At 44.7% G+C, this 24,626-nt stretch overlaps 1 protein-coding gene across 4 annotated transcripts in view; it reads right to left on the reverse strand.

Annotated features, from left to right (window-relative positions):
* The window catches only part of ASPH (aspartate beta-hydroxylase), a 232,648-nt gene that overhangs the window by 10,976 nt on the left and 197,046 nt on the right, over window positions 1–24,626 (reverse strand). For all 4 annotated transcript variants that reach the window (XM_047841783.1, XM_047841784.1, XM_047841782.1 and 1 more), the window contains 3 exons: window positions 17,767–17,902; window positions 12,011–12,102; window positions 11,514–11,647 (listed from right to left, as the gene is read on the reverse strand). In XM_047841783.1, coding sequence (XP_047697739.1) covers window positions 11,514–11,647; window positions 12,011–12,102; window positions 17,767–17,902 — 362 coding nt within the window. The remainder of the gene's footprint in view (window positions 1–11,513; window positions 11,648–12,010; window positions 12,103–17,766; window positions 17,903–24,626) is intronic.

The raw sequence follows: 24,626 nt of genomic DNA on the forward strand, positions 1-24,626 counted from the left end.
TCGATGCTGAGCCCTGAACGTGAACACAGGGCAGGGGACTGGTGATAAGAGCATACTGACCTCACCACAGGCTTTGCAATTATTCTCGGAACAAGCCTAGGTGTGGCTTGTAGAGTCAGGCAAGCAGTGAAAGGCGTGCCCCGGTGGCTCAAGCCCACATGACTTCCTGGTCAATGACTACATGCTGTCCTCCCTTGGCCTTTCAGAGACTGGTCTAGACCTATGGGCAGCACCTGGGTATCTTCATGCCCCGTAGGATACCTGGAAGGGTGCCAGTGCATCTCCAAATGATTTTCTCAACGCTTTCCGTTGGTTAAAGCTCCATTTCGTGGAAGAAGTCCCAGTTTATGGAAAGGCAGATTGGGAATGGATTTTGTTTATATTTTTAATGTCATTTGCAATGCAAGTGGGCTATCCATGGAATATTTTAAATCAATGCTGTAAAACATTCTTCAGGGCCTCCAACATTACTTCATAAAATATGTGTATAGAAGCTAAGACCTAAACATAGTACTAGTCTAAATAAAGCAATCAAGACAGAAATATGCAGGGGCAATTACACAATGCCTTTCAAATCCAAAGAAAGTTTATTAGTCATGCTAATGTTCTTCTCTTTTTAAAATAGGTATTTGCTGCCAATTTATTACATGCTAAGTTACATTTTTAAAATGAAATTATTACTAGGAAATTTTCTTTAGTTAAAGAAAATTAAAGTTCCATGCAAGCATTTGATATTCTATATTGTGGATTAGCAAAAAATTAAAATCATAGGATAGAAAATGCTAGCTTGATTTCAAGATTTCAGATAACTTGGGGGCTGTCCTGTGCTCTGCATATGTTTGACAGCCTCTCTGGCCTCTACCCACTAGATGCCAATAGCACTCTCCCACCAGTCATGAGATCCAAAAGTATCCCCAGTCATTGCCAAATGTCCCTGTGGAGTGGTGGTTGGGGTGGGGGGGGGGTGTTGGTGAGAGGTACATTCACCCCAGACACATTGTATTAATCAGACAATAACATTTCTACGTTATTTAAAGTAAATGATAAACAAACGAATATTTGCCAGTTGAAAGTTCCTTGAAGTTGAGAATCGACCCCTACTTTCCCACTCAACCCCACCTTCCTACCCCACGTCACACGCTGTCTCACACACCTAGCCTAATAGCTTGCATTCAACAAACGTGGGCTGCTTGACTCTTCACTATGATTCCTCTTATGGTTCAAAGAGTTCTACTGGAGTTCCATCCAAGTGAAACCAACAACAGAAATATACAGATACCAGAGCACAAGACATAGTATATATTATTAAATATTATTAGACACATATTAAAACCAAACTTGAAAAGAAAGGCAAAGTTAAGAAAAGGACAAGAAAAAGGAAGTGGAATGGCCCATAGCTTATACAGTTTGGTGGTGATGTTCTAGGTCTTAGTGTTACTGGTGGGGCTATGCAATGTGTATGGGGGATCCCTGACAAGCCTAAATATAGGCAGCAGATAAGGGGGGCAGTGCACTGACCGGGGAGCGGCTGTACGCCCGTGTGCACAGCAGCATCGCCCACAGCAGCCAAAAGGCGGAAGCAACACAAGTGTCCACGGACCAATGAACGGGTACACAAAATGTGGAATATGCGTACAATGGAGTATCATTCAGCCTTCAATGGGAAGGAAATCCAGACCATGCTACAACACGCACATTATGCTCAGTGAAATAAAGCACTCACACAAGAACAAATATGGTGTGAGTCCACTAATAGGCAGTACCTAGAGCAAATTCACAAAGATGGTAAGAATGATGGGGGCGGGGGTTGTTCAGTGTGTTCAGTTTCACAAGATGAGGAGTCCTGTGGATGGATGGATGTTGGCGATGGCAGCACAGTACGAACGTACACAGCGCCACTGAACTGTGTGGATATTTAGAAACGGGATGGTAAATTTTATGTTATGTGTTTCACCACTGTTAGAAAAGGAAAAAAAAAAGGTGGGGGGAAGGGAAAGGGGAGCATGTGGTAGAAGAGAAAGAGGGAGAGAAATGGCACAGCACAATGGGCAGGTTACAGCCCTGAATGGAAGCAGATTTAAAACCAACTGGCCATTTACTACTGTGTGACCTGGGGAGTCACTCAGCATACAGGAGCCTTTGTGTCTTTATCCAATGAAGGGTAGAGAACATAAAAGAGGAGGAAGGAAAATACAGAAAAAAAAATAGGGAAAAGATAAGAGATGATAACATATGTAAGTGGTATAATGTTACCAAAAATAACCTTGGCTTCACGCCCTATGAATTGGCCTTCATTGAGAAGACAAAAATCTTCCAAGGGGGTGAGATACCAAAAATTTCAGAGATCTGCAAAATACACTTTGTGCTATCATGGCAAGGGGTTCTCAAAGTTTTTTTTGAGTGGCAGAGGATCTGGAATCTACTTAAAATACTGGAAGTAATTCGAAGAATGGAACAGAAAATTCTAGGTTGCACAAGATGATATTTTTCACTCGATTCTGATGGGTGTAAGAAAGTCAAAGACTTAGGGATGCTTTACGGGAGAAAATTATTGAACATCTCATTCATTAACTTACATTCCCCATGAACTGGGAAAAGCTTTTAGTGTTGAAACACACTGGTTTATTCCAGGAACACCAGTGCCTTTAAGGGTGGAATTTGAGTGACCACTGTCTGTGGCTTTTCAGATATCTTAAGTCAAGTATGGACCAGTGTAAACCATTGATGAAACAATTTTTTTTTAACAAAAATCTGGGAGGTATTCTAAAGAGTTAGATTCCTTTAGGGCCCTAAAACTCACAGGGAAGTGTGTCCCGTTATCTTCTCTTTGCCCTTCCATTTTCTTTCAGACAGTTTTCCAGAAAAACTGCCAAGATACCCAATCATTTAATGTAGATTCCTTGTGAATACTTCAAAACTGGCATCTTTCAATCCCTCATGAGAGCTAAACTGACAAAAAGCGCAGCCCTCATTAACCTGAAAGGGAAGAACAAAAAAATCCCATCCAAGCCACATGCAGGCTGAGGGACTGAGGTTAACTTGAGATAAATGCCTTGCTTGGGAAAGGATGAGGTTTTCCAGAAAAAGCGACAGCTCTAAATCGGTCAAAGGTCTTCAGATCTCTTCTGAATAACAAAGACTCTCACTGCAAGGTGAAGAAAACAGTTTTCAGGCCGCTTGCTTTGTGAGCAAAGCTTCACCAAATATGATTAAGTTATACTCCAAGTATGACCTGAAAAGTGCCCTCTGGAGAAAAGATTTCCAGGGTTGCCCTTGAGTTTCCTGAGGGCGCACCCTGCCTTTCTCTCAGGGCTCAGGAGAGCAGGACCAGAGTGGGGGGCTGCACCCTCTCCCCAGATGGCTACCTCATCTGGCTTTGAGGATGCCTTAGCATCGAGAGAAGCACGCCTCTCCCTGGTTTGCAAAAGATACAAGAATACCTGGTCAAAGACAAAGTAATGTCACACAATTCTTCAGTTTCTCAAATTACTGTAATTATAATTAACGATACTGGTATAATGGTGGCAGTATTGTACCCAACAACCACACTGTGTCTCAGAATTATCGTCAACACTAATCATGCTAAACAATGATACTAGGTGCTTATAGAGTCTGCCACCTAAACACTTTATTGATCACATCTCAGTGATCCTTGCTAAAATGTTGAGGTAGGCAAGAGACAGGGTTCTAATTTTCCAGCGGAGGAATCCTATGGAAGCAAGTTCAGATGTCTGCAGTGATACTGCGGGTCTGTGGAAAAAGCGCAAAGTCACCAGTCTTGCTTCATTAGAGCCCCGACCTTCAGCTAGAGATCACGGTACTACTAGGGGACATGCTTAGTGCCTGCGCTGCTGTGGGAGGTGGCCTGGAAGCCATTTAACAGGCTGAGTGGAATACAGAAAAAGGGTCAAAGAGCTCAGCAATAAGGCTACATAACACAGTACTTATTAATCCTGACCTACTGAAGTCCCTCAATTCTGACTGCATTAGAAATCCTGGCACATACTAGAATCGTAACGTAAAACTCTTCTCTCTCTCTCTACCTAATACACGAAGACAGAAATACACACGTGCACAAATGCACATTCTTTTTCTATGTATGTATGTATGTAGTATCTATCTATCTATCTATCTATCTATCTATCTATCTATCAGGACAAAGCATTTTTCTGGAGGCTAGGACACCTGTGTTCTCGTTCTGACTGCTGCTAACTAGCCATGTGATAAAGCACTTCACCAAGGGGCCTCCATTTCCCCATCGGTACAACGACAGAGATGGAAAGATGGCCTCTAAGGCTCCTTTCCACAGGAAAATTCCCTTAATTCTCTGAGCCGAGTTGCTGGTTAGGACTCCGGTCTTCACACTACATTTCACAGGGCACGCTTAAGCTTCCATCTGAGAAATGGAGAAATAGTATTTGCTGCTTTGTTTCAGGTCAACATATCAATTCCAATGAAAGACGGCTGACTTCACAAAGAAGCTCTCTTCCCGACAGATCGTGTGCATATGCACCCCTAGCACATCTCCCAGCCCCTCACAGAAGAGCCCGGCCCGGCTGCCACAGGGCCGCCCTCCCCTCCACACAGGCCCGGGGACTTCCCCTGTCTCTGTGGAAGCTCTGGACCTCCTCCTCTTGGTCCTGGGTCAACCAGCAGCCGAGAAAGCCAAAAGGGGGCCAAGAAAGAGAAAAGGCAGAGGAAGGCAGACTCATAAGACCCCAGATGGGATGCCGCTGCCCTGTCCCCACAGACCTCCAGTTCCAGGGTGGGGGCTCGGGGAGGAAAAGGGGAAATGTGGGAGCGGGGTGTGGAGCTCTCAGCTGTGCTCCTGCCGGTCCTCCCTTCTCCGGGATCGCTCCTGGCCCCACGCCTATCAGATCACAGTCCCCATCTGTATCTGTTCCATCCCTCCACACCCTTGGCCTCCTATCGTGCTCCCCTTTCCTAACTCCTTAAAGCCCCGCCTCCTCCAGGTCACAAGAACCATCTCCAGTGGTAGAGGGGTGCTTGGTCTCACTCCCTGGAAGGTAAGAGACAAAGGTCCCCATTTCTACAGCGATCCCACAAGAGGACAGTAAAAGATCAAACACACGGAGTGCTTTTACCACACAGCACTCTGTAAATACAGTCCGGACTGCATCTAGGTGGACTGCTTTCACACTCAAAACCACAGAAAGATGCACTTTTATTCTTCTCCCATCTCACAGGTGAGGAAATCAAGGCTTAGAGAGATTATGCAAGTTGTCTAAAGATGGAGAGAAAAGCCTTGGAAGACTGGCCCAGGAACCTCCACATCATTTAATATTGCCATAGCAAAATGGATCCCAACCTTCCCATTTCTCGACCATCACTTCAACAAACGAAATGTTTGCGCACGACTCGTACCGCATGTGGGAATCGCCATTCCCCGTGCAGGGACCGCTGCGTATCTGTGTGTACGAATGCTAACCAGAACAGGGGGTAAGAGACTTCACTGGACGTCTTTAATTCACCAAGTTGCTCAAGGAAGGGAAGAAAGGGGACAAAATGCTACTATTTAGTAACAAATACTCAAGGAACACATCCAGGTAAAATGCCATGTTCGACCTGCAATCCCAGGTGCGCAGGCTCGGGTGGTGACTTATGGACGGGTGAGGTCACGTTACAGTTGGGCTGGAAGACGGTGAAAGAGACTCTGTGAAAGAGAAGAGCTATGATGTCCAAAGGAAAATTCTCAGACTTTAGCTTCCTGGACACTTTGTGAAAAAAGAAATGCTGTCTATGAACAATTCATGGTGACTTTAAAAAATTAAGTCTTTCTCTCACTGTTAACATGTTAGCAGGCTTTCCACATAATCTTCCTAATTAAAAACTTGAGAGATTAATGGAAAGAGTATGCTACAAAAACACTTGAGGTATGCTGTGGTAGAGGGCCATTATTTCCACAGCAGCAGGAAGAGGCATCACAGGACTTCTTGCCAACTCATGTCTTCAGCGTGCCGCTGACGTGACACCCATGCACACTTTCCTGACGATCTGGTGGTCCTGTCCAATATTTTTGGCTGGTAAGTTGCAGGCAACAAGCCTGAGTCTCCAGGAGAGCCACACAGTCACTCTTCTTTCCCGCAGCCTGGTTCCAGCACGTCCTGGAGACTCCGTGGAAAGAATTCCCGTGTGGGATCGTCCGGAGCTCAAACAACTTGGCCGCTCCACGAGAGTAACGATGAGTTCTGCTTGCCAGTGGCACATTCATCCGCCGACTCAAGTTCATTCAGCTTTGGGTGGCGATCCTAAACGAGCTCACTTGACAGACCCCAAAGCAGGGCTTGTCAGGGATGACACAAATGGCCCGGAAATGGAGATTCTCCAGCTCGCTGCTTGGCCATGAAGACCAGCATTCACACTGATTGCCTTTCAAGTCCAAGATGATCTTAATTTTGTAGCCACCACCAACAAAATCCCAAAATCCCAGAAATGTGCAGTTAGATGCCGTGGGGTTGAGGCGACACAGACTTTCAAACCAGACTGCTTGAGACCAAACCTTCGTTCTGATATTGTAGCGGGTTGAATGGTGGCCTCCCCCAAAAAGTATGTCCACCTGGAACCTGTGAATGTAAGCTTATTTGGAAAAAGAGTCTTTACGGTTGTAATGAAGTGGAAGATCTTGAGATAAGACCCTCCTGGATTAGGCTGGGCCCTAAATCCAATAGTAAGTGTGTTTATAAAGAGAAGGGGAGAAGATATAGGGGGAAGGTGGTGTTGTGTTGGCAGAGGGAGAGATTGGAGCCATGTGTCTACAAGCCGAGAGATACCAAGGAATGCCAGAAGCTACCACAAGCCGGGAGAAAGGCAGGGCACGGACTCTCCCTCAGAGCCTTTAGAAGAAGCCAACCCTCCTGACACCTGACTTTGGACTTCTGGACTCCAGAGCTACGAGACAATGAATTTTCTGTTGTTTAAAGTCATCCGGTTTGTGGTAATTTGTCATGGCAGCCTCGGGAAGCTGACACAAACATCAGCGTTTACTGAGCTGAGTGACCTTGTGGAAGTTACTTGGCATCTTTACACCTCAGTCTCCCCAGTTACAAAAGAGATTTCAATAATCCCTTAGGATTGTTGTGAGGATTAATTAATAATGTAGCGCCTGTGGCACGCTAAGAACTACTTTGTACAGCAAGCACGCTCTCGATCATTACTGTGTTCCTCCTCCTCCTCCTCATGGACACACACATGCGGTATGGAGAAGCATCTGGACAGTATCTTTGGGTATCAAGATCAAACATAATATTGACTTTTTTCTATTGTGCTTCTCTGTGTTTTACAAATTACGTACAAGGAATGTGCATCACATATCAGTTTTACAGTCAGAGGGCACTTATTAATGTTAAGTGATCATTTTTATTTGTAACAATAAAAGGCCACGTAGCTGCGAGCTCATCGTCAGATAAAAAGAGTGCGGCTGTTCGTCTCCAGCGACGGAATATTTAAACAAGACGCGTGCTAGCAGGACTCACACAGCGCTGGAGGAACAGCAGTGTGATTATTCATACCTGAGAACTACGATGCACGAATTGGTACGAGTAACCTCCTCTTTTGGGAGTCGAGAGGCTCTGAAAATTGCTTCCTGTTGCCTAGCGCAAGGGAGCCTGATTTCTTGGTCTATGTGTTTCTCTTTCCACACTAATAGTATTTCTACACTAACAGCATGACACTTCCAGGTTTCATATTTCAGTATTTCTGTCTTCAGAGTCTAGAAACTGCCTGCCTCCCATCCAGATACCCAGCTGTTTTCCCTATAGGCATCACACAGTACTTAAATGGCGCCATTTCCCTTATGAAAAACATGAGTTTTGTAACGAAGTACTTGGCCTGACCCAACCGCTCTTGAGTGAAGGCTTACTGAGGATGAGAATGTAACACAACATAAAACTGAAGACAAGGGGCGCAGACAAGGCTGTTGGCCAGCCATCGTGAGGAGGTGGAAAGGCATCGATGCTGTAGGCTCTTCAGGGAGGAGAGAACAGGAAGCACTTCATCCTCTGCAAAATCGCCTCCCTCACCCAACAACAGGTAGGTGGGTGGGGAGCACTCTTAATTTTTTTTTTTTAAGTTTATTTATTATTTTGAGAGCGAGAGAGCGAGAGAGCGAGATTCCCAAGCAGGTTCCATGCTGACAGCACAGATCCCGATGTGCAGCTTGAAGTCACAAACCATGAGATCATGACCTGAGCTGAAATCAAGAGTCGGACGCGAAACTGACTGAACCACCCAGGCGCCCCAAGGAAAGCACTTTTTACTAATCACTGCAAAATACACCATCTGCAAATTACTGTTTTCAACAGGTACTTACAGTCCGTGGAAATGGAGGGGCGGCCAAGTTAACGTTCTTACTCAAGCTTACCGAGGCCGGTGCAGGAGGGACGCTACTTCCTGTAGGTGAAGACCATTAACCTAATCATGCTTTCAGCTTGAGGGGAGGGCCTGGCAGTCCCTTTCTTTGTCAAGCATGGTCATCAGGCGTTTGCTGGGAGCCTGGCGTGGGGAATGCACTGTGGTTGTGCTGCTGAGGCGGCTCTCCCAGTGCTGCTGCTGCAGTTTGAGCCCTGCTGGGCTTCTTGTTCAAGCTTCCGGCACTCTCTACCTGCTCCCCTTCCTCACTGCCTCACTCTTTCCAGGTGGGCTTCTTGCTGCCTCAGGCCTTGGATGACAAGGATCAGTTCATAGGTGTCTTTCTCCCTACCTGTTCATAAGTGGACTTTTGTTTAGTGATTTTTCCCCCAGAGTATCTATAAGCAGGACAGACAAGAAAATTTAAAAAATAAACAGAAGGCAGGATGGAGGGAGGGAAGTAGATCCAGAGACAGGAATAACAAATGACAAACTTCTAACCACAGGCAGTACTCAGGAAACAGGCCTGGGGCTCTTCCCTGTCTTCACTGCCCACGGTTATTTGGTCTCGTTCCCCGGCATTCTCTCCATTTCCCTGGGTCCCCCATTACGTCCTCACCCTGTTTCCCTTTGGTGGAGAGCTTGTGTACACAGAGTCCCCAAAGGCTTGACAAGGTCCATTTCATCTTGGGAGAAACTTCTTCCTGTCCAGCTGTCTCTGATTCTCGTCCTGGTTCTTCCCACCTCTGCCCTTGGCCGCCCCACCTCCCTGGTGGTTCTCTTTCCTCCTTCGGTCTTCTAAATGTGGATGGGTTCATGGAGTCTCAAGTTTCCTCCAGAACCTGCTAAGTCTGCCTCTCCAACCTTTATGTCCAGACATGGCTTCTCTCCCGAGCTCCAGGCATCTCTATCCAGCTGACTCCTGGATGTTTCCATTACTGTCTTCCAGTAGCAACTTAAGTAAAATATATATAAACACTGAACTCATTACCCATTTCCCTGAACTTGCCTCACACCTCCCAAGTTCTCAGTATTCACTAAAGCATCAACAGTCTCCTACTGGCCCAAATGGACACAGGCCGAGGCATCTTGGACTCTCCCTCCCTTACACCACACGCTTGAGTCAACGCGCATAAGATCTCCTGTACCTGCCCATTACTCTCCCTTTGCTTCCAGCATCCTGAGTCCAGCTCTTCTTGGGTGGGCCACCATGACAGGGTGCTAACTGTTCTTCCTGCCTTCCCGCATCCTCCCCGCCATGGCTTCCAGAGTAACTTCCTGACAAGAGTCTGATCCCACTATCAAATACTGATCAAAGCCTTCTATAACTGGGCTTCTATTCTGCTTTCATTTTCCAACCATATTCTATGTGTGCTGTTAAAATTTTTAGCCAAGAAGGCCGTTAGACGAGATTGGCTTCCACGCCTTGGCAGCCTACGTAAGCAAACTGAAGTCTAAGCCAGAGTCAATGCACCTGAATCTGAGAAAGTGAAGCAGAAGAGCAACTGATCACAAACAGCCAACCGGGTTTTCCGAAGCACGGCCAACTGCTTACGCGGTATCTAGTCAAATGCTTCCTTTGCTTGGCTTCAGCATCTTCTCTCTGGAAACCCTGCCCTCCAGCTCCTGCCCTGGGGCACTCCTACCCACCTTTGCTTTGACACTATGCAATGTGAATCGATGTATGCCCAAATGAACTCTCGAAAATTTTAATGTGCATCAGTTTACCTATACTGTTGTATACACTCGTGGTTGCTGACATCACTCCATATTCTCCCTATGTGCCCTGTCTCATTTTTGGCTTCTGTGCCTTCACAGATCCTATTCTTTCAGCCTGAAATGCCTTCCCCCTCCCCCAGCTTTCAATGTCCAAACGCTTTCTGTCTTTAAGAGTCACCACTGTCAAGATTCTCAAAACCCCAGCAGCAAATGAGCTAGGTGCCCATTGTCCCATCTGTAGCATTGTTATCTGTACTGCTCTTATGACTCCGACATTTGAGCCTGTGGTATGTCCCTGACGAAGCACGTCTGGCAGAGGAAAGCCCTATCTGAACCTCCCACAGCACTCCGTGTCGCTACGCCACGTGCAGGACAGGCAGGTCTCTGCCAACAACCAAACGAACAACTCAAACTACCTCCCGAATAGGAGGTACCTCCCCGCCCCATCGGACCTCTACTGAGGACCCTGAGAAATGACTAAGAAGATAGCAACCTGGTTTCTGCCCTCCAGGAGCTTCTAGCTCACAGAGATTAGGCTAACATACGCCAACTGATAAAAAGCAATGGGAGATACAGAACAGGATTACTGAGAATCTATACTATATACGCACTCAGAAGTCAGAAGAGAGGCTCCTTTGTATGAAACGACATTGGATCTTAGCAATAGGCTTATTTTGGATGAGTGTAAAGAAGGGCATTCTCGGTGGCCGGAGCAATAGGATTAGGACGGCAAAAGGCAAGGGCAGAAGGGCCTAACATTCACCACATCCCACTCATGTTAGGACGTGGGCTCAGTGCCTTGTATGTATTATTTCATTTGATCCTACAATAATCCTGCAGAGCAGACAGCATCATTGCCAATTTCGTAAGTGAGGAGGCTGAGGTTCGAAGGGATTAAGGAATGGGCCCAGGTTACACAGGATTAGGTGGCAGAGCTGGGGTTTGAAAAAGGCAGCCTGGGATTTGAAACACACAGCCTGTTTCTGTTGCCCCATGCTGCCTCCCCTAGAGCAACACACGTAAGTATCACTGGGCATTTTCTTCAGGAAGGGGGACCCTCCGCATCGATGAATAATTCAAGTTGTAGAGCAATAAACACAATGTGTAATCTGTATAGGGCTCAGCACAAGATGGTTGGTCCTGAGTGCAAGTCTGTCCATCTAGAAAGAGAAGCGAGAAGGCTCTTCACTGAGATGACAGTGGTGTGGGGAGAAATGATTAGGGAGGGCGGCCCTAGACCCGAGGAGTCTCTCCAGACTCCAGAAAAGCACAAGGAAGGGACAGAGACTAGAGTGTGGATTAGTATCACCCACTCCAGCCTACTTTAGTTACAAAGGAAGAGAAATAACCCAACTGAACACAGACTGGTTGTAAGGAACACCCCTCTTCAGAGGTGACACGAGAGGAAACGATGGCAGGAGACATACTTGCTCTCGTTGGCACATCGGATCTTGCAGCCTTCCTTGGGAATCACCAAGCCCAGGTGCATCCGGAGCCGGCAGTTGGTGGGGCCCGTGTGCGGCCACACGTGGGTTCCCGGGTGCATGACGGAATACTTGATCTGCGCAGAAAAAGTAACACACCGGAAATGCTACATTAAAGTGACCGCAGAAAATTACTTGGGAAAGTAATTACTTCTTCCAAGAAGGAATTACTTGGGAAGACTGAGAATGTATATTCTCATCTAGTCTCTTTGTGAAGGAACTGAAGATAAGGACTCTCATTTTCCACGAAGCGATAAACACTGAACATCTTCCACCCTCAGCTCTGCCATCGACCACACGGAATGGCGTTTTGTTAAAGAGAGAAGAAAAAAAGAGGCCTTTGTTTGGCCCCAAGCAATAACTGTCGCTTTATAAACATTAGCATTCCTTTATTCCTAATAACTGTGTTCTTCGGGTCACCAAGACACGCTAGGTACTACCTGTCCTCTTCGGCATCCTGTTGTCTCGGGGAATTTATCGAGTAGAGAACAGGTTTTAGGAGCTCCTTTACAGGCATTTTCATTTTTTCTTCCTAGAAGAAGAAATGGTACAACCATCGTTAGAAACAAATCACAGTAAAATTTTAGCTCATCCTGTTTTGCCCATGGGCAATCTGTATCGTCACCCTCACTGGGAATGAGGAGGCTGAGCAAACACAAGAAGACAAAGCATAAAGTGTCTTCCACCAGCAGACGAGCAGACCAATGACCAGAAATCTCCACTCAGCGTTGGACGACTTGACTAAGGATGTCTAATGGACAAGGTGAGTGCCGAATCCTATTTTTCTCCCGGTGACAGGCAGAATAATGTCCCCCTCCCAAGGGTGTCCATGTTGCAAGCAGGAACCTATGAATATGTTATGTTACATGGCAAGGGGAATAAAAGTTGCAGAAGACATTGAGATTTCTAATCAGCCGACCTGAAAATAAAGAGATTGTCCTGGATAAAGTGGATGGGTGTCATGTCATCAGAGTCCTTCAGTCCATCAAAGAGGGAGGCAGAATAGTGTCTGAGTGATACAGAAGGAGAAAGACTTGACCGGCCACTGCTGGCTTTGAGGATGGACAGCAACCTCAAGTCAAGGAATGTGGGTAGACTCCAGGAGCTGGAGCCTCCAGAGGGAATATGGCCCTGAGGACACTCTGATTTTAGCCCAGGGAGACCACTGTAGACCTCCAGACCTGTGAAGATAATACATTTGTGTCATTTGAAAGCCACTAAATTTGTGGTAATTTGTTACAGCAGTCACAGGAGACTCCCTAAGGAAAAAACCAGCTTATGTTTCTAACCTAAAAATGCATTCCTGGGACTATAGCAAAGAGTTACCTGAACATTTTTCATGGGAATTCAATGTCATTTTCATTGTACAGATCATTCTTCATACGTTGATAAAGAAGAGGATGTAAATGAAGAGGGGAAGGCGTCTCTGAGAGATGATGTTTTTCTATAAGTGACAGTGTCAGGAGCACAGATTTTGGGACATAGTCTTAAGCATCCTGAACTATATAAATTTCTTCACCATTGACAAAATAACTGTGTTTTAGAAAAGACGTGCTCAGAAATGTACACGGCATTATTTGCTCTCGTGGAGAAAAATGATGGATTTTTTTTTTTTTTTTTTTTACAGATAGAAAAACTGTAATTCCCTATTCAAGAGTCCTACAAGGGACTGCTACATCTAAAAGCTGAGTTTAACTTTATTTAATTTTTAGTTGTGTCCCAGGATAATCATATACCAAGAATAAAATGAGTTACAAGGAATGCAACTTAAAGGTATTCTCCTTGGGGTGCCTGGGTGGCTCAGTTGGTTAAACATCTGACTCTTGAATTTTGCTCAGGTCATGATCTTAGAGTTCTGTGAGTTCGAGCCCCACATTGGGCTCTGTGCTGACAGTGTGGAGCCTGATTGGGATTCTATCTCCCTCTCTCTGCTCTACCCCTGCTCTCTCTCTCTCAAAAATAAATAAATAAACTTAAGAAAAAAGTGTTTTCTTCAAATGGACCCCAATGTTCTAGAAAACAGTGTCTATATGTACAGTAGCTTTTCCTAAGTAATCTTTTTGCCCCTTGAGTAAAGTAATAGTTATTTTTAGTGATTAATGGAGTTGAATGATAAATGCCAGTTTGATCAAACAGATTCCTATATCATGTCATCATAAAGCATTTTTATATTCTCCATGTAGTAGATGCTTGGCATTCGTGGATTTCCATCGGCAGCTTTAAGTATTCACACGTGATGGTGAGAATTTAGGAATGCAACCACAGTTCCATGGTGCTCACGGTGGGCCAGGAACCACCTGACATACTTAAAAGGACTCATCTGATGCCTACAACTCCTGGAGAGGGAGGTGCCGTCAGAGCTGTGTTTTAGAGAAGAGGAACTGAGGCACAGAGAGGTGACACAGCAGGAGTTCAGCCAAACTGGACCCAGAGTCCATGTTCTTAACCATGACCCAAGTAATCATGACCTAAGACCGCCCCTCCCTTACTGTTATTATTATATAACATACGGTTATTAGGTAATAAAAAAGTAGTGCCACTCTCACTTAGTGGATAATTGTGTACCAGATCTTTCGAGAGCACTCACTGATTCTAGTAACAACCCCATACTTGAGGCACGGTTCTCATTGTCCTTTTTCGGATGAGGATCTGAGGCTCAGAGATTCAGGAACATGTTTGCATCACGCAACTAACGAATGGTGCAGCCAGGCCTCCAGTTTGGGGTTGCTGGTCTCCAAAACCTCTGCTTTCAGCATAATTTACAACTCGGTCACATCACGGGTTAGAAAGCAGCTGTGAAAAGCAGCTCCCTCCGCTGAGGAGAAGACTGTCCAGCGGCGGGATTCAGTGTGGCCTTACTGCTGTCTGATTATTTCTCACCGAGTTTAAACTAACTCTGAAGAAGCGATGGACTTGGGAGAAGATGGCCCTAGAAGGAGTTTTATCAATGCAGATTTGGAAGAATCAGTTGGATATTTCATTTACATGTGAAAATACTTTATAAGAAATATTCACGGAGGTGGGATGTTTAAAGGTCTTGGGTTTTGTCTTTCTTAAGTTTCAAGGCTCTGCTGGGAAAACAACAGGTTCGCCTTGCACGACGAATCTGACCAACTGTCAGCGGCTCCCTAGAACACCGTGTTGAGAAGGACTCTGAGGTTCAGCTCGAGCTTATCCAGAAAGGCTACTGAGACTGGTTAGCACTGTCTCCTATGGGCTCGGGAAGAAAAAGTGCACACATACTGTGTATTTGCCAACTACATATTTTACTGTTCACTGCTGGTGATGATTGATAAGTACGAGCAAAAGAAACATTCCATGACATTCACTTAGCAATCTGAAAACACATTTTTAGGGAAAAAAAACCCCATTATTTACATTTGTTGATTCTTTTCCTCCAAGTCCAAACAGTTGTCCCTTTAAATTTTTTTTTTGATGTTTATTATATTTGAGAGAGAGAGACAGAGAGCAAGCAAGGGAGGCGCAGAGAGGGAGGGAGACACAGAATCCGAAGCAGGCTCCAGGTTCCGAACTGTCAGCACAGGGCCCGATGCGGGGCTTGAACCCACAGACCGCGAGATCATGACCTGAGCCAAAGTCGGTCGTTCAACCGACTGAGCTGCCCAGGCGCCCCAACAGTTGTCTCTTTTTTTTTTTTCTTTCAACATTTATTTATTTTTGGGACAGAGAGAGACAGAGCATGAACGGGGGAGGGGCAGAGAGAGAGGGAGACACAGAATCGGAAACAGGCTCCAGGCTCTGAGCCATCAGCCCAGAGCCCGACGCGGGGCTCGAACTCACAGACCGCGAGATCGTGACCTGGCTGAAATCGGACGCTTAACCGACTGCGCCACCCAGGCGCCCCAACAGTTGTCTCTTTAAAAAGGAATAAATATTCTTCAGCCTTGATGATGTTACCTGGAGACCCACCACAAGACCCAGTACGATTTGGAGAAAAATGGAATTTCCAGCCATAGCTTTATGGCCTTCAACCAGCTAGCAGCATCCTCTCCTGACTAGACTAGATGACCACTAAGTCAACTAATTCAGATACTCAGCAGCCTCTTTGTGTGGACCTGAGCTCTCAGTGTGGCTGAGACCGCCCTGCTGCCTCTCTTCCTCATATCTCCCTCCACCACCCCCCCACCCCCCACCACAGGATTCTCTCTCCAGTTTCTGCGCCACAGGGCCTGAGAGGGCACCTGGCTTCAAGGATTCCACCCTGTGTCTGTGCAAGCTATGGTACTAGTTGTCTTCGAAATTCTTTAAACTGTGAATGTGTTCACAGAAACTGGCTCCTGGATTCCTCCCAGAATCCTGGAACCCCAAACGAAAGGCCACAAAAAACCTTAACAAAACTTCCTAAAAGAGGAACCATGTGACTTCTATTCTCTTAGGACGCACACACAAAAAAATACAATTAGAAATTAATTTCTGTGTAATTAACTGCAACTAACTGGAAAACACATACTTATGATATCCACCGCCCCGCCCCCCGGCCCCCCCCCCCCCCCCCAATACACACACGGGTCAACTATTTGGAGTCAAAATGGAAATCAAGCTAGAAATGCAGTCACTCTTTGGAATTAAACAAGTGAAAAATATCACATATTACAGCTTAAGGAATACATTTTGTCACAATTAAATTTTTTTAATGCGAAAATTTAAGTCAAAATATTGCCTTCAACCAAATCTTGTCACCATTATTTTTTTCTTGCTTGCCTAAAACATTTATTTATTTATTTATTTATTTATTTATTTATTTATTTATTATTTTTTAAGTAGGCTCCACACCCAACGTGGGGCTTGAACTCACAATCCTGAGACCAAGAGTTGCATGCTCCAGTGACTGAACGAGCCTGGCACCCCGCTTGCTAACTTCTATCTGCCTATAATGCCCCGTCGATTTCAACTTTATCAAAGCACCTGTTTATAGCAGAGACTGTGGTTCTGGAAATTACTGCCAGGAGGCGTGCTGTTCTAGGAGGGCATAAGGACGCTGGTGCAAAAGCGTATTAATGCCACCGAGGCATCAGATGAACTGGTGAATGCTTAAGGCCAACACAATTCATGCATTCTAGTGAGTTGCCAGCAGACGGATTTAGCATGTTGTTCACATAGTGACCCTGTCACTCCCTTAAAAAAAAAACCTTGTTGGCAAGAAAGCTGACAGTCTCTAACAATCATGTGATCTCTCTTCTGAGAGACTGCCTTTGAAAATGTTACTGAAGTAGCTCTTCTCTTCTGTGCAAACCATTCCGAGAGCACAAGGGAGGAAAATGTGCTTACTTGTCCTTCAATGTAAGCCCCACCGCCTGTCCTCTCGATTTATTTGGTGCAGCGGACTCTTCACCACGGATCTGTTTCTGGATGGCTGTTAACCCAGGTTGACTTGATTTCTCAAGAAGAGAAGTGGAAAGAGCCTTACACATAAAATCCAATGCTCCTCATTTACAGGACAGATTGATATATTCACTCACTGAACACACACATATTGGAGTCCCGTGTATGTGCCTGAGCCCGGGTTCAGCCCAAGGAATGTTCGGTGGAATGTGAACCACTTCCTATTCTTGAGGAGCACAGACACTAGTCATTATCTCCTGTCACTCTGTCACACCTGTCACTCTGGACTGTTATCATCTCCGACCCATGGTGACTCCATCTTGGCACACGACATCATCTCTGTGCTACAGGGCAAATGAGGCTCAGGGTAGGTCCTTTCTAAGATAGTAATTAGCACATGGTAGACTTTCAGTTAAGCCTATACAACAGGGCTAGTCTTTGTAACATATCATTTTTTAAAAATGTTTATTGATGTTGGAGAGAGAGAGTGAGCAGCAGTGGGGCAGAGAGAGAAGGTCTGGGACAGGGGATCTGAAGTAGCCTCTGTGCTGACAGCAGAGAGCCTGATGTGGGGGCTCGAACTCATGAACCATGAGATCATGAGCTGAACCGAAGTCAGAGGCTTAATATACGAAACCACCCAGGTGCCCCTGTAACATGTCATTTAATGGGAAAGACTAGATGAATCAAAATACTATTTATATATTTATCCAAATACACATGTGAACACACACACACACACACACACACACACACACACACACACACACACCAGTAAATGTTAACATGTAGTTTAAAGAAACAATGATGGGTTTAGCTAACGTATTTTTTCATCTAGAAGTCAGGAGCTCACCTTGCTGCCACAGCGTAAACTGACTCCAGTCGCCTTTCTCCCTCAGGTTTTCATCCTCAGGCAGGAAGAGGCCTTTGGCTTTGTCCATCACTGCAAGGCCTTCATCGCGGATTAACTTCCAGTTTCTTTCTAAGGACTAGAAGGAAGATTCTGGTGTTACTGGACCGAAAACATCCCTGGGAGTCATTATAATGACTCTCAGCTTTTTGTTTGTTTATCTGATTCATACAGTAACGAAATTTGTGCTCTCAACTACTTGCTTATTTCAATTTCCTCTGGGACTTCCTGTCAAGGGCTTAAAAGAAGCCCTATCATTTTTGAGAACTGAATGCCTTTGCAGCATAAAAATTTCAATAACCCCTCAGACAACAGTCCCCTCCAAAACGTAAGCGTCTTGTTTTGTTTTTTTTAAGATCGGAAGCGAACAAGACCATTGCTCTTGCCGATCCTGGCACATGTGACCCTGCATGTCACACCCCGGCGTCCAAAGTGGGTTGCAAATCACGGAGTTCATCTTCCAACAGAGGTCCTCGGGAAGATGCCATTCAACACGGTGAACGTTAATCACATTTTTTTAAAAAATTTTTTTTTCAATGTTTTTTTATTTATTTTTGGGACAGAGAGAGACAGAGCATGAATGGGGGAGGGGCAGAGAGAGAGGGAGACACAGAATCGGAAACAGGCTCCAGGCTCCGAGCCATCAGCCCAGAGCCCGACGCGGGGCTCGAACTCACGGACCGCAAGATCGTGACCTGGCTGAAGTCGGACGCTTAACCGACTGCGCCACCCAGGCGCCCCATATTTTAAAGACATTGGAAACGTGTCCACTGGGACTTTTGATGAATTACAGAGTGAACAGCAAAACAAAGCAAATAAATGCCCTCGTGTTTAGAATTCAGCCAAACAAACCTATTTCTTTGACTTCTTATTTATAAGGGTGGTTAGCCCTGGTCAGAAAGTGGGCTTAGGACCAGCACAGCCTGGAGTGGCCAGGCAGATGCTGGCAGACCGGCAGAAGGAGCATTCTGGAGCTCTCGCCTCCTGGTAATCCTCACTACCACGCTGCGATGTTGACGAGGGCAGGACAGAGGGCAAAGCAGGCCGGAGTGAGCAGGTGGACTGGCAGACGAGAACTACCCTCAGAAGAAAGAACAAAACCTGCTTTCCCACTGTACAATGAGACTAATTGTACAGCTAAACCAGGATTTTGAAATGTTAACAATGCCCAACATTTCTAGGTTAAAAGGAGGTGGATGGAATAGTTGAATATATGGGTACATGGATAGAGAGGAACACAGTACCTGATTTCAACAAGGATCAGGGCTCAAGAGCATGGAACCAGAACTAGTAAGTTACAAACAAAGAGAAAAAATTTTTTTTTAAATTTTTTTAATGTTTATTTATTTTTGAGACAGAGAGAGACAGAGCATGAATGGGGGAGGGTCAGAGAGTGGGAGACACAGACTCTGAAACAGGCTCCAGGCTCTGAGCTGTCAGCACAGAGCCCGACGCGGGGCTCGAACTCACAGACCGCAAGATCATGACCTTAGCCGAAGTCGGACGCCTAACCGACTGAGCCACCCAGGTGCCCCACAAAGAGAAAAATTTTGGCACACAAAAAATGGAAACAACAGTTAGTGCTCCCCGAAAAGGGATTAAGGTACCTTGTAAAACATGGTTCTCTATCTTTTGAATCAAGCGAAACTGGTTGACCGATTCTTGGACAGAGCAAGGCATGAGATAATGTGTGAAGTGTTTTTACCAACCCGTGCTTTATGAATTCATGATTCAATGTAGGAAGAAAGATAAGGAGTCAGGAAGGCCGCAAAGGCAGAGGGCCCTGAGAGACGGGTGCCCTCAGAGATTTGTATGAAAACGTGGCGTGAACTTCGGCCAAACACTTGTTATATCACGTGACATTAAGATATTCTAGGGCAAGACCCAGATTTTAAGATTACTGATTTCCTACTTTTTTTTCCCCCTCCATTTCTTTGAGTCTACTGGCTTATTTCTTTTTTAAAAGCCAGCTTTATTGAGGTATGACTGACACATAAAATTGTAGGATACTTAAAAGCGTACATTGTGGTGATCTGATGTAAAAATACATTGTGAAAGGATTTCTTCCACCTGGTTAATCAACACATTCATCACCTCACAAATTTATCTTTTATTTTTTAACTTTTAAATTTTTTGCTGAGAACATTTAAGTTCTACCCTCTTAACACATTTTAATTAGACAATACAGTGTAATCAACTACAGTCACCATGTTAATTAGATCCTCAGACCTTATTCATCTTATGGATGAAAGTTGATACCCTTTACCAACCTCTCCCTATTTCCTTCACGCCCCCCCACCCCCCGCCCCACGCCCCCCTAGCCCCTGGCAACCACTTTCTACTCTCCTTGTCTAGGAGTTTGACTTTTTCTTTTTTAAAATTTAGGTCCCACATGTAAGTGATACCCTACATTATTTGTCTTTCTCTGTCTGGCTTATCTCACTTAGCATAATGCCCTCAAGGTCCATCCATGTTGTTGCAAACGGCAGGATTTCCTTCCTTCTTACGCTGAATAATATTCCAGTGTGTGTGTGTACATGTGTGTTTATGTGTACATATATCACATGTTCTTTATCCATCCGTTGATGGACACTGTGGTTGTTTCTCTGTTTTGGTTATGGTGGATAATGGTGCAACGAACGTGAGAATGCAAAAATCTCTTCAATATCTCACTTTGGATATATACCCAGAAGTAGGATGGCCAGGTCATATGGTGGTTCTATTTTTAATTTTTTGAGGAACCTCCATATTGTTTTCCACAGTGGCTACACCAATTTACCCATTTTACGCTGCTATTTCTGTGAGACCCACCTATTGATTTGTGTCAAAATCCAAAGCTGTAGCTACCATCACACGGATTCACGCTGGTGCTGTTCATCAGTAATTCCAACGCTACTTCATCCCAAGTAGGTGATTCATAAATAGCAAGTCAAAGACAGAACTCCAATAAAAAGATACTCAAAAGCCCCCACTTTGGCATGATGGTCGTTTTCAAGAATCCCAAGATTATGGAAAAGAAAAAAAAATGCTCCCCATATATTCACATCTTCTTAAATGGACCAATCGCCAACACTCCTTGTGGCTATTGGAATTTGCTCGAGTTGATGGATAATTCGGTTAGACTCGTGTTAAACTAGCACGCATATGAGGGGAGAATGACCTTTCTGACACATGAAATTACTTTTCAGATGAGGTTACGGGAGCCTTACGCAGCAGGCTCTTCCCTTTTTCCCTCCTGGTATTTTAGAAGTTTCCTTCATTTCTTCTGAAAGCTGATGTTAGGGAAATCTTTGCAAACAGCTTATCTTTAGTTACTAAAACAAGGCCCTGAAGCCCTAAGGAGAATGTTAAAGGGAAAGCATCACTACACACAACTATTATTTATTTATTTATTTTTGTACTAAACAAAAATTTTAAAATTTTACTTACAATCTGGCTGCCTTTTACCAAAGTAATGAGTGTACTTGTTTTTTTGTTTTTTTCAACTTTGGAAAGATACGGCACGGTCTCTTTTATCGGTGTCAGGGAGAAATTAGGGATGGGACGTGGGAATTTTATTTTTAGGCACAAACCGAGGAACCACAATGTATAAAATTCACATGATTACAGGGGACTAAACACCAAACCTAATTACGCAGCGTGTGTGTGTGTGTGTGTGTGTGTGTGTGTGTGTGTGTATGACAAAGAGAGAGAGAGAGAGAAAGGATATGAATTTCTCTATAGCAATACCACTCAGATGTCCAACAGGAACTTGAAGGCTCACACAGACCAGGCCATGCCTACCTTTTTAAAGGACTCATCTAAAATATTACTTCTTTGACCCTAAATACACCCATTTCACAAAACCGAGAAAAGACACTGACAGGGTTGATACTTGCGTTGGTTGCCGAGAAGATAACAGCTTGTAATTCACGTTCCTTCTTGTGGCAACAGAGTCGAGAGAGCACACAGATCGGATTGTTGTTACAACGCTACGTGGCTTCATAAACCCATCGCGGGCACGTGACTTTTGCTAAACCTCACTTACATTTGGCAGTCAAGTCATCTCGACGTGGCGTCCCCAGCTTCGAGCCTCATTAATCCCAGGACACACTACAGTCCTCCTGTTTCTCCTGAATCCAACCCCCACCCCCAAGCAGTTCAGGGCATGTTCCTCATGTCCCAGATATTCTGCTCATTCACCTGGATGGTATGCTTTTCTCCTCAACATCAAATTAGGTTAGGTCCATTTTTATTTTTATTTACTTTTAAAATTTTATGAAAACATTTTGCTTTAATGTTTATTTATTTTTGAGAGAGAGAGAGAGCGTGAGCAGGGGAGAGGCAGGGGGAGGGAGACACAATCTGCACCAGGCTCCAGGCTCTGAGCTGTCAGCACAGACCAAGAGATCATAACCTGAGCTGAAGTTGGATGCTTAACCGACTGAGCCACCCAGGTGCCTCAGATGAAGTCTGTTTTTAAAGTCTTTTCCCAAAACAGATTTCTTGTACAACGTCTTTAAAGAAGCAAACTAAAGCCAAACTGATTCTTCTAGTTAAATAGTTAAATTTCTCTCCATATTTTTATTCTTTTAAAAAAAATTTTTTTTTCAACGTTTATTTATTTTTGGGACAGAGAGAGACAGAGCATGAACAGGGGAGGGGCAGAGAGAGAGGGAGACACAGAATCGGAAACAGGCTCCAGGCTCTGAGCCATCAGCCCTGAGCCCAAGGCGGGGCTCGAACTCACAGAGCGCGAGATCGTGACCTGGCTGAAGTCGGACGCCCAACCGACTGCGCCACCCAGGCGCCCCAATCCATATTTTTATTCTTAAAAACACACATTTGCGGGGCACCTGGGTGGCTCAGTCAGTTAAATGTCTGAGTTTGGCTCAGGTCATGATCTCATGGTTTGTGGGTTCGAGTTCCACGTGGGGCTCTTTGTTGTCAGCATAGAGTCTGCTTCAGATCCTCTGTCCGCACCACCCCCCCCCCCCAACCTGGTCTTCCCCTACTTGCACTCTCTGTCTCTTAAAAATAAATAAACATTAAAAAAAATTAAAAGAATAAAATTAAACATTTTTAAAAGTCAAATAGTGCTACGGGTCTTACAATACAAGCAACAGTCTCTCACTCAATTCTTCCCCCATCCTGAGTCCAACCCCAGTTAATTCCTTTGAACGCTTCTATTAGGAAAAGTAACAAGTTAACAATCCGATGTCCTCTTTTCCCTCTTCCCCATCTTGCAATACAGTTAATTTCACGAGTCTTTCGTACATCTGCGTAAATTCACCTTAAGGTTTTATACTGTTATCACAATGAGGGATCATTCACCCCTGAGTAGTACTGTAGTGACTACACTTCATTCCACGTTTTTCCCCCTTTCCTTTGGCTTCATTCTGTCATGCGCTTAGAGAATTCTATAGCACTAAAAGGGTGATAGAAAATCTCTTGATACCATTCTACCCTTTGCCAAACACATCATATAAGCCACTCCTTTCTTCCTCTCTTTTTCTGAGGATAACGGTGCAGTAGCCATCGGCCTTGCTTTGGTCTGGACTGGCTGTTGTCTGGGCCTGCAGGGCAAGCATCAGCAGGGAACTTCGTCTGGCTCCTGCCAGGTACTGGCCTTCCTAATTATTGCATTCTAGCTGTTCCCAAGAACGCAGGGTACGGCGCCGGTAAAACTAAACTTCTGAAAATATCTGAAGCTATATTTACATCTGATTGAAGGCGGGGCAGTGCCCCAAACTCTAGGCAGTAAATACTTTCTCCTGAGAATTCTGAAAGCAATGCTACATTATATTATAATTTGGTGTTGCTGTTGGGAAATCTGAACTTTTAGGTGCCTTTTTTTTTTTTTTTTTTTTGGTCCCTCAGAAAACTTTAAAGGAAGTCAGTACAGAATAGTAGGTATGGAGCTAGACTGCCTGCTTTGGAAGTCTGACTCTCCCACTTACCAGCCATGTGATACTGAGCAATTTCCTTGTCCACCGTGCCTTGAGAGTGAAATATTCCTACTTCCCTCAAGAGTCTCTAAATTAAATGTGCTGAAAGTATCATTGCCTAAGTACAGCAATGATAATGAGGATTTTAAAATCTTCTCTTTGTTTCCAGCTTCTGGAAATTTCCTGGAACTATGCCTTAGTGTAAGTGCTGGTCATTTACCTGTCCCTTCAATATGGGAACTCACATTTTTCAGTTGTATTTCTTTGATAATTTCTTCTCCATTCCTTCCCTATTCTTTCTGGAACTTCTTTGGTTTGTTAAATTGAGCTTCTAGTTTTCCTAACTTCCCTATTTTCCTTTTTTTAAAAAAAAGTTTTTTTAATGTTTGTTTATTTTTGAGACAGAAAGACAGAGCACCAGCCGGGGAGGGGCAGGGAGAGAGGGAGAATCTGAAGCAGGCTCCAGGCTCTGAGCTGTCAGCACATAGCGCGACGTGGGGCTTGAACTCACACGCGGAGATCATAACCTGAGCTGAAGTTGGACGCTTAACTGACTGGGCCACGCAGCCGCCCCTAACTTCCCTATTTTCAATTTGTTTTTTGTTTTCCCTTCTGGGAGGTTTTCTTGACTTAGCTTCCAGTACTGTTATGAAATTCCTACTTTTGCAAATCATATTCCATACGTTTCTGAGACAGCACTATCTGGTCTTGTTTCCTTTCCACAGTATCCTACCTATTCTTTTTTCCAGTCCCTCACAGCAATGAGGGTCTTACAGATATTATTTGTGCTGGCATCTGCTTCCCGCATTTTCCGTTTCCCCTGAGCTACAGCACTCCTTCTGTTTGTTCTTTATCTTCTTTCACACCGGGTGTCCT

This window comes from Prionailurus viverrinus, chromosome F2, assembly GCF_022837055.1.
Source record: "Prionailurus viverrinus isolate Anna chromosome F2, UM_Priviv_1.0, whole genome shotgun sequence".
Classification (NCBI taxonomy): domain Eukaryota; kingdom Metazoa; phylum Chordata; class Mammalia; order Carnivora; family Felidae; genus Prionailurus; species Prionailurus viverrinus.